The sequence below is a fragment of the Rhinopithecus bieti genome, unplaced genomic scaffold, assembly GCF_001698545.2.
Source record: "Rhinopithecus bieti isolate Rb0 unplaced genomic scaffold, ASM169854v2 scaffold_1467, whole genome shotgun sequence".
Classification (NCBI taxonomy): domain Eukaryota; kingdom Metazoa; phylum Chordata; class Mammalia; order Primates; family Cercopithecidae; genus Rhinopithecus; species Rhinopithecus bieti.
In genome coordinates, this window is record NW_016803692.1 from 2775739 (window position 1) to 2786629 (window position 10891).

At 39.5% G+C, this 10891-nt stretch overlaps 1 protein-coding gene across 1 annotated transcript in view; it reads right to left on the bottom strand.

Moving 5' to 3' along the window:
* Positions 1-5895: 5895 nt before the first annotated feature.
* Positions 5896-10891, bottom strand: part of CLCA1 (chloride channel accessory 1) — a 34722-nt gene continuing 29726 nt past the window's right edge. Inside the window, 3 exon segments of the mRNA XM_017851090.1 lie at positions 5896-6508; positions 7357-7593; positions 10501-10671. Coding sequence (XP_017706579.1) covers positions 6117-6508; positions 7357-7593; positions 10501-10671 — 800 coding nt within the window. The 3' untranslated portion in view covers positions 5896-6116.

The window sequence follows — 10891 nt, forward strand, 5'->3', positions numbered from 1 at the left end:
TCCACTGTGATTCACCTATGGGGCCTGCAAAAGCTCCAAACAGCATCCCTATCTGCCACTGACACCTCAAGCACCATTGGATTTGCTGGTCATGTGGCCCAAGTGGCAGAGCAGCTTGCACAGCAGCCTGGGCTTGTTGCAAAGCCTTCTGTTCTGGACCCCACTAAAAACTGGCAGTCTTTCGGGTCACTCAATAAATGGGCCGAAGTAACACAGAGGACAAGAAATAGTCAATAATACGTGAAAAAACTGGTCAACATCACTGGGGAAATGCAAATTAAAACCACAATGAGATATCACTTAATACCTATCAGAATGGCAATTATAATAAAGACAAAAAACAGTTGTTGGCGAGGATGTAGAGAATGGGGAACCTAGTATACTGTTGGTGGGAATGTATGCTAAGACAGCAATCATGGAAAACAGTATTGAGGTCTCCTAAAAGACTAAATTACCATATAACCCACCAATTCCTCTTCTGGGTACATATTCAAAAGTTTTTAAATCACTATGTTGAAGACATATTTGTACTTCCATGTTCATTACAGCATCAGTCACAATAGCCAAGTTATGGAATCAATCTAAGTGTCCATCCGTATATAGAACATTTTCTTTATCCATTCATCTATTTGGATGAATGTATATGTATCTATATATGCATACATATACAGTTGTATGTATATATGTACACCACATATCTATATATTCACACAGTGGAATACTATTCAGCCTTAAAAAAAGAGGTTATGTTGTGACAACATGGATGAACCAGAAGGACATTATTCTAAGTGAAATAAGCCAGGCACAAAAGACAAATGCCTTATGTTCTCATCTATATGTGGAAGCCAAAAAATTGAACACATAGAAACAGAGAGTAGAATGGGGATTAACAGAGGCTGGAGAGTTAAGGGAATGGGGAGATGTTGGTCAAAGTATATAATGTTTCAGCCAGACAGGAGGAATAAATGATAAGAATTTAAGGTGATGGATTTCTTAATTAATTGGGTTCAATCATTCCATATTGTGTGTGTGTGTGTGTGTGTGTATATATATATATATCAGAATCATTTTGTACCTCATAAAATATATATAATTATAACTTGCTAATATCCAACAAAAAATTAATTAGAAAAGAATTTGATCCCTAGAGGAATTCCAGAGTATACCTGGAAGTAGATTTTGCCCAGTATGACTAATTCCAAGATGTAGAAATATTTGGAGAAACAGGTTTGATTAGGGTTATTTTGCTTCATTTCTTTCTCTTGCTTTTCTCTTCTTATTTTATACATATACCCAGACACCATTAAAGTAAAAGGATCACTTTCTCTGGCAGATACCACATGTGGATTAGGTATATATAGCATGAGTTCCTATAATATGTGCTTCCCCTGAAATAGACCCTACATACTGTGCATTGCTTTGTTTGTTTGTTTGTTTTTAACTTTTATTTTAGGTTTGGGGTACATATGAAGGTTTGTTACATAGGTAAACTTGTGTCATGAGGGTTTGTTGTACAGATTATTTCATCGCCCAGGTATAAAGACCAGAGGACAATAGTTATTTTTTCCTCCTCCTCTCCCTCCTCTTACCCTCCATCCTTAAGTAGACCCCAGTGTCTGTAGTTCTCTTCTTTATGTTCACAAGTTCTCATCATTTAGCTCCCACTTATAATTGAGAACATGTGGTATTTGGTTTTCTGTTCCTGAATTAGTTTGCTAAGGATAATAACCTCCAGCTCCATCCATGTTCCCACAAAAGACAAGATCTGTTCTTTTTTTGTGGCTGCATAGTATTCCATGGTGTATATGCACCACATTTTCTTTACCCAGTCTATCATTGATGGGAATTTAGGTGGATTCCATGTCTTTGCTATTATGAATAGTGGTGGAGTTAACATTCACATGTGTGTGTCTTTATGGTAGAATGGTTTATGTTTCTCTGGGTATATACCCAGTAATGGGTTTGCTGGGTCAAATGTAGTTCTGCTTTCAGCTCTTTGAGGAATCACCATACTGCTTTCCACAATGGTTGAACTAATTTACACTCCCACCAACAGTGTATAAGTGTCCCCCTTTTCTCTGCAATCTTGCCAGCATCTGTTATTTTTTGACTTTTTAAAAATAGCCATTCTGACTTGTGTGAGGTGGTATCTCATTGTGGTTTTGATTTACGTTTCTCTAATAATTAGTGATGTTGGGCATTTTTTTATATGCTTGTTGGCTGCATGTATGTCTTCTTTTGAGAAGTGTCTATGTTCTTTGCCCGCTTTTTAAAGGGGTTGTTTGTTTTTCTCTTGTAAATTTAAGTTCCTTATAGATCTGAGCATTGTTAAGTGTCTGTTGGCTTCATTGTACTTTAGTTGGCAGAAACCATATAGCTTATTACCCATTGTAATCTTAGTGTCTAACATGGAACTTGGAATACAATGTGGGTACTTTAAAAATATTTGCTGAATAGATAAATAAATGTCTCAATCACACAGACAATATGCTAAATGCAAAGCTAGAGGATTTCAGGGCAGGTGTGTTAAGAGGGTAAGTAGATGTGAGAGTTGAAGGAATTGTCAAAGGAGGACTTGAAGTGACACCCCAAGGCATATAGGGGCCATAGAAAGAAAAAGATAATGGACCAGGTGAAAAGAAACAATCAAGTGATGACAGTCATCATGAAATTACAATATCAGTTCAGTGGGGTAGGAAGTGAACAGCACGGAGGGTTAGGAGGTTGTGGCCAGAATAGGATACTGGATTTTAAGATTTCACAGGTGGAGTTGTTTCAGGTCATTACTAGGTCAAAATGCGGCCTTAGCTGTACTTGGTCAAACCACATGGAATTGCCAGTATTCGAATTTTTTTACTTATAAAGAGACAGTTTTATTATTCAAACCAATAGTTTGCTAAATTTTAGTGGAAGTGGGGTGACAATCAAGGACTTTTGAGGCTGAGATATTAATTGACTCATTCATATAGATTCTGATCCCACTCGGAGTGATTTTAAGAGGTGAAGGAGGAAGAGTGTTGTGTCTAGCTTGGGTGAGGATAGTAGATAACAGTGAAGAGAAGGGATAAAAAACAGCGTAGATCAATGACATAGGATGGAGGCTCTAAACAAACCACATTAGATCATAGGGGTAACAGCCTAGCTTGGAAGTTGCAAAGGGGAGCTTGGAGAATATTTCTCCCTACCTCTTCTGATGCTGGATACTTGGATATCAAGAGAAGTACCAATGTCTGGGACAGATTTACCAGATTACTCACTCACTCAATTGGCTTATCAGAAACTAAAGAAACTAAGGCCATTGCGAGTCAATGATGGCATAAGGCAAAAATTTGGCTTATTTTATCTCCTATGACAATACAGATCCATTTTGCAATAAACTTTCCTATAACCCAGAGTACATAAGAATGCTTTTTCTTTGTTGTTCTCTATTTTCTATCTTATCTACATGATGACATTTATCTCTTCTTCTCCGAAGTCACGTGGTAAGCCTCTCTGCAGGTTACTACTATATCCCATGCTACATTTCTCTGAGTTCACCTAAATGGGAAATTAAAATCTCAGTGAGTGACTTATTGGAAATTTTCCAGGCGAGACCCATGGCAACCATGTTCTATGAAGTTGGGACCTCAGACTCATTTGTCACATGGGGCAGGTAAGTGGCCTTCTCATCAGGTATGTGCTTGGTTTGGTTTTGTAACATTCAGAAGAGGACTCCAAACTGACGCTTGCAGAGCTTATAGCTTGCAGTGAACACCAAGAATGAGTTATCAGATGATTCCAGCTGAGTGGAGCGGGCGACCACTCTTCTGAGAGAGAGTGTCACCCCAGAATCTATCTGCCAAGTATTTATTGAAAGGGCTTGTTAAACTACAAACATCCACTAGATGGCCTTTTGAGGTCGGGTCGCGAGGCACCTATGGCCTTGTAAAAGCTCCCAAACTGCATTCTCGGGAGGCTGTTTTCAGCGTTTCTTATGACACACTCCATTCCTTGTTCTGTTTTCAGGGTCAAGGAGTTACATTCCCATGCACAAATATCATACACACAGTGCCTCAGTATTTTTCCATGCCCCCAACCTCAAATGCCTTGTACACACGCTTGAATATATTGCCATGCACCCCCAGCAACCCTGTGACCATTTGGCTGGCAAAGCAACTGGTTGTGCCCTCAATAAACAGTACTGACTTTGGGAACATCAGGGTCTTCATAGTCTTGGAACTCTCTACTGTTCAGTTTTTATAACAAATTTGTATGTAAAAGACATGGGTCCTAGGAAACAGCCTGAAGGACATGCAACCCATTCACTCCAAATTTCACCTCTGGGGCAAGCTCAAGAGCTAATTGCTAGGCCCGCATTTTTGGGGTCCCTGTATAATTGCCTTTCCTGAACAATGCTGTGGTGTTGCTCCTTTGGCTTACTGTGAAGGATGTAATTAGCACTATATTAAACTTTTGTTATGATTACTGTAAGGATGCTGCTGCAGCCCTTAACATCACAGTGCCCTAATAAACTGAGGATCCATAGATAAAACTTCTCCTGGGTCTCATGACTAGGAAAAACCATGCTTCTCCTGAGCTGCTTCTGGCTTGCTTTTCACTATAGACTCTGTTAATCTTGTTACTATATACGCCTCATTTGTCCTGCCTACTTGCCACAAAGTGAAATATGTGACTTGGCTGTAGCAATTGTACAGAACATTGTATAAGGCATTCGATGTGGTGATTTTTCCTTTAGTTTTTTTTCCCCCATGCATTCTTTATAGGTTTATAGCTGACCACTTCTTCTAGTTTTTATTATATATTTTATTTCTTTATTTTTATGTTTATTGCATGTATCACTAAGATGCCTCAAATCTGGTTTTGAAATAAGAAAGGTCTACACATAAAGAAATTTGGGTTGACACAAAAACGATATGCTAGATATTTTGTTTTCAATCATAAAGAAAGCCACCCATACCTTGAACTCATTGTGCTAATAACTGAGAACTTGAAACAATTTTCACAGGAATATCTACTCCTGCAGGCACTGGAATCTGTGACTAGTCCTTCACGAAGACTGCCATACTGCTAGGCCTACACATGCAGCCCTTTTTCCTCTTCTCCTTCCCCTTTCATCTGTCATGCTACCCGCCTTTCTCACGCTTATTAAGGCCTTCATGTGGTTCTCAAAGACCCCCTTCTCAAGCATATCTCTGAGCATATCTGCCTCCTGACTTCAAAAATAAATCCTCAAATGCTCTTTTAGTGTACAGGAAAAAATCCAATGCTTACTTATCTCTCTATCCTTAGAACCTAGCATTGGCCTGGAAAATAATAAGCAGCTGGCGTACATTTGTTGAAAGAACTGAATTACATTAAATAAAGTAATGCATATAAGGCATTAGAAGGGCCCTTGGACAAAGTACACAATAAATATTTTTTTCTCAATCACTTTCCCTTCACACCTGGCCTGAAACTGTCTTTCCCACCTTATCCCCACTGCCATGGCTTAAAGCATCGCTAACTCTTGTAATTTCATGCACATAACATTCATTTCTGTGCCTAGAGAACTTTCATTATGCTGTTCTTTCTTTCTTCAATGCCATCACTTCCTTAAATGCACCATCATTGCTCAAATTTAGAGAAAATAAGACATGTTCCTGGTGATGCTGGTCCAAAACCCCTACATAACAAGTCACGACTTTTATATTTAAATAATTTAGTTTGGTCTTTTCTTCACCAAAAGAAACCAAACAACTTTTAGCAACTCTGTTAGATTTATGCAATTGCATGTTGTTTTAAGGGACAAAGCTCCTTAAAACAAATAAAACATACTTCCATTTATTGATGCAAGCCCTGTTTCTTTCTAGTATTTAAATTCATTAATAAAAGACTCAATGATTATTAAATTTTGGATTTGAATGGATAGTTTTATGCATGTATACCCAGTTGTTTAGCATTTTATTTTATCGCCCCTACAGGAAGTCTAAAATACATTTAGTATATCGCCCCTACAGGAAATACATTTAATATATCGCCCCCTACAGGAAATCTAAAATACATTTTAGAACATTTTATAATCAAAACAAAAAAAAAGGATGAATGATTTATTTTATTTATCTCACAAAAATTCAGCCCTAGCCTATTGACAGCTGCAGTTCTCCTATCCACTTCCACATAATTTTTAAAATGTGAATGCCAGGAATGGTGCTGTTGATACTAATATTAGGACAAGGAGCAGACGTTTCATCAGGACTAGGTGTCTCTGGCAGAGTCTGTGGAGGAATAAACAAAGATACTCGTGCAATGTTGGATATTTCTGATTTTAGATCGACCTTATCAACAGCTTGAATAGCAATGAAAAGATCTGTGCCATTTTCAAAAGTAATGTTTTCTGGTTTAAACAAAAAGACTTCCTCAGAGTTGGCTTCCTTTGGGATGAGAGCAGTAGTATTCACTTGAAGAGATTCATTGAACTTATCTCTGAGATCAAGAATACTTGTACTTATTCGAATGATATACTTGTGAGCTAAAAAGAAAAACAAAAAAAAAGAATGTGACTTCAATTCTGAAATCTTAAAGAAACTTCCTAAGCTGTAGAGCTTTAAAAAATATTTAAAAAGCTTTAAAAGTCTAATTAGAAATTATATCATCACCCCATAAGATTCCCAAATAAATGAACCGATGGTCCTATTTACAAGGGTCACTATCTCTTTTACATTCTTCTTTGTATATAATGACACAGTGATAAGCGTAAAACTGGATTGGGCATGACTTAAAGCCTTGGTCAGCATTTCTGGGCATAGTGCCTGGCAGAAAGAAGAGGTTGTTTAACAACTGTTTATTATTTTATTATTTATAGAGGGAGTTTGCACCAGTGCTTCTCAAACTGTAATGTGTGTACAAATCACCCAGGGATCTGAAAATGCAGATCTGAAAACACTTTCTAACAAGTGTTCATGGTATCCGCATGCTGTAGTCCGCAGACCGCACTTTGAAAGAGAAAGTCTGGTAGGACCTGAGGTTCCTTCCAAAAGAGCTCTGCTCTATAGACATCTATGCTCTATTCCCAGTTCTTCTCCAGGGGTCACTGCTCCCCAGAAAATGGAGTTTGTCAAAGGACAGTTTGGCAAGTTTTCAGAAACTAAGTGAGGTTTACCTTTCCTGGCTGAAACCTCTTACTCCCAAAGTATACCAGTTTTTCAGGTTTTAAATCTCTCTTCTTTAAATACATTTATCCTTCATTTCAAAGGACCAGCAAGATCCCTCCTGCCTTCTGCCCCCAAGCATCAGAACACAGGTGCCTGCCTCACCCGCTTCTGCTCCTCTGCTTGGCTGGTAAACTCCTTTACAGGGTCCACACCAGGTTCAGCTTACCTGTTCCATGGTCATAATCATCCCCAGGAGCTGTCCAAGTCAGATTAATGAGACTGCCCCCGTGAAATTCCGCCTTCAGGTCGGTGATTTGGCAAGGTGGGAAGAGATCAGGTATGGGAGCATTTGGGACACCAGAAGCCACAAATGAGCCTCCCGAGGATGTTCTGCTGAAACATACTTGCTTGTGTTGAACATTTTCCTCAATTTCAGGTCTTGGTGGATTCCATTGTATTTCATCTGCATTAAAATAATTATGTGAAATATGGTAAGCAACATCACTAAATGGTGATACCTCCGTCTGTTTTATTATCGGATCACCCTCTTCCTATTCCCCACTTCTGCTTCTTTACTTCCACGCACAGAATTAATTTTAAATATTTGGAGACAAGACCCCAAATACGGTTTCATCAGAGGGAAAAGAGCAAACAGAGAATCACGGCTTTTTATCTCTTAAGATATTCCCTGGATATTTAGTGGAATAACCTTTTGGAATTTATTTTCATGACATTTGTCCTGAAATTGCTTCTTTTTCCATCTCTTTGCCCATCCTGATCTTGTCTTTCCGCAAGGTCAGTTTAAATACTACCTCTGTTTTTCCTTTCCTTTCCTTTCCTGTCCTCTCCTCTCCTCTCCTCTCCTCTCCTCTCCTCTCCTTTCCTTTCTTTCATTTATGTTTTTGAGATGAAGTTTCGCTCTTGTCATCCAGGCTGGAGTGCAGTGGTGCGATCTCAGCTCACTACCACCTCCGCCTCCTGGGTTCAGGTGATTCTCCTGCCTCAGCCTCCTGAGTAGCTGGGATTACAGGCATGTGTCATCACACCGAGCTATTTTTTGTATTTTTAGTAGAGATGGGGTTTTACCATGTTGGCCAGGGTGGTCTCGAACTCTTGACCTCAGGTGATCCACCTGCCTCGGCCTCCCAAAGTGCTGGGATTACGGAGTGGGTCACTGTGCCCAGCCTAAATGCTAACTCTGTTTTAAACCTCAGACTGCCTCAAGAAATGTCTTCCACCTAAATAGTAGTGTGGGTTTCATTATCTTTCCTATTTATTTGGCAACTAATCAACTGGACCTTCAAGAATGCCTTGATTGTTTATGCATATTTCTTTCACTTTCTCCATGTTTGCGTTTCATGTTTCTTATTAAATTTCAGTTTTTAATGAAATGTTTTATGTTAGAGGTTCCAAAATTTTGTGCTTTTGAAAGACTTCTGATTTTCTCAGTGAATGCATGGGAATCTAGTTATTGTAGTAATTCCAATTTCATCCACATTCTTATCAAAGATAGGTATAAAAGTAATTGTGGAATTTAAAAAATACCCTGGTCTGTTCAATCTATAGAGTTCTCAGGTTCTCTTTTCTTTTCAATAAAAATATCTCATAAGATCCTAACATGGCATTACTTAGAATTTGTTTTCTCATAAACTCTACCTCTTTATAAAATTTTTATCTGTTAAAGACCATTTAATCTTCATACCCATTAATCTGGTCTTTGGCAAAGATGGAGTGAATGCTCTAGCAGGTTCAGGGTTCATACTGAAAGCACCGGTAGAGACTGCCATTACGGCTTATCGAGGGATAGAGGGAAGAACATGGCCTACTGTTATGCGAGGCACTAACACTATTAGTTATATGAACCCATAACCTCTCTAGCTTCTGTTTCCCCATCTTTAAAAATGGATACTTACAAGAATGAAATGTATTACTGTAAGTAAAATGCTGTGATAAGGCTAGACTTAGTCACTTAACCAGTCCCCTTCTGCTTCCTTCCCCTAACTCAAAAAGCAGTGCCATTGGCTGGGCGCGGTGGCTCACGCTTGTAATCCCAGCACTTTGGGAGTCCGAGGTGGGCAGATCACAAGGTCAGGAGATCAAGACCATCCTGGCCAACATGGTGAAACCCTGTCTTTACTAAAAATACAAAACTTAGCTAGGCGTGGTGGCGTGCACCTGTAGTCCCAGCTACTCGGGAGGCTGAGGCAGGAGAATCTCTTGAACCCAGGAGGCGGAGGTTGCAGTGAGCTGAGATCACGCTGCTGCACTCCAGCCTGGCAACAGAGCAAGACTGTCTAAAAAAAAAAAAGGCAGTGGCATCTTTTAAAACATTTCCCCTCTATTATCACCTTTGCATGAGGGACACCATGTGTCACTGAATCCTCTCTCTCTTCACTAAGCACACAGCCAAGTAAAGATGACAGTGGGAAGGTTCTCAAAGGAGCTCTTCTCCTTCCCCCACACCAACATCAAGAAAAAGCCTGCCCAGGACAGGGTGGAGATTGATGGAAAACTAGTCCGGGAATCCACTGGGACACAAACTTGGTCTCAACTCCTTCTCTAGTCCAGGGCAAGTGTTTGTAACCAAAAGTGGTATGGGACTGTGTTTCATGGACATAATTTTCTCAACTGCTTACACATGGGGTCAGTGTGCTGGCCTGCATGAAATTCATCTACTATGCTCCCTGGCCTGAGCAGGAGGAGAAAAGAGGAAAGACAGACAGTGGACTTGGATAATGATATTGATGTAGATAACAAACCCTAAATTACTGCTTTTTAAATTCTGTTTAAATGATTCATTAGGATAAATTAGAAATGCTTCAATGGAAAGAACTTCATTAAAATGTTTTAAAATAATGATAAAACCTTTATTAAATACTATTTACCAGTAACAGTTTGTTAGATGTGTTATTTATTCTTTGTGACCATGCTATCAGGTAACTGCCATTATTATCCTTATTTTACAACTGAGGAGAGTGAAGTACAAAAGATTATACAAAATACTGTATTTGATAGAGGGCTGGGCTTTGAAGTGAGGCAGTCAAAAGCTGTGTTCTATCTAGTGATTTTCAGCCGGGGGCTAGTTTGCCCCCCTAAGGGACAGTGGATGACATATGGAGACATTTTTGATTGTCATGACTAGGGAATTGCTATTGACAAATAATGGATAGAGGTTAAGGATGCTGCTAAACATCCCACAATGTGCAGGACAGCCCTCCACAACAAAGGATTGTCTGGCTTAAAATTTTAGTAGTGCCAAGGTTGAGAAACCCTGATTTAATCATGCACCATTCTGCCCCACAGGCTTAATAGTTTCCTCTTGAAACCAATCCTTTTGCACAAGCCAGGTGTGTTATTACAGATTGCTTACCATTCTGAATCCAGCCAGGTATGTACATTACTCCACTCTGCTGGGGTATTGCTCTCCGTCTGACTGCGTTGACTCCTCCCAGAGCCCGCACTTTTACACTGTATCTACCATTCGTGTCGTAAGTTGTGAAATACCTTGAGTAGACACCGTCATCCTTAGCAGCATCAGCACCTTGATAAACAATGAAGGAATTAATAAATATCCTAAAGGTAACTGGGAGGGTATTTGTATATTTCCAACTCATATGTAGGCTAAGAATTTTCAAAGCAGCCGGGCGCGGTGGCTCAAGCCTGTAATCCCAGCACTTTGGGAGGCTGAGACGGGCGGATCACGAGGTCAGGAGATCGAGACCATCCTGGCTAACACGGTGAAACCCCGTCTCTACTAAAAA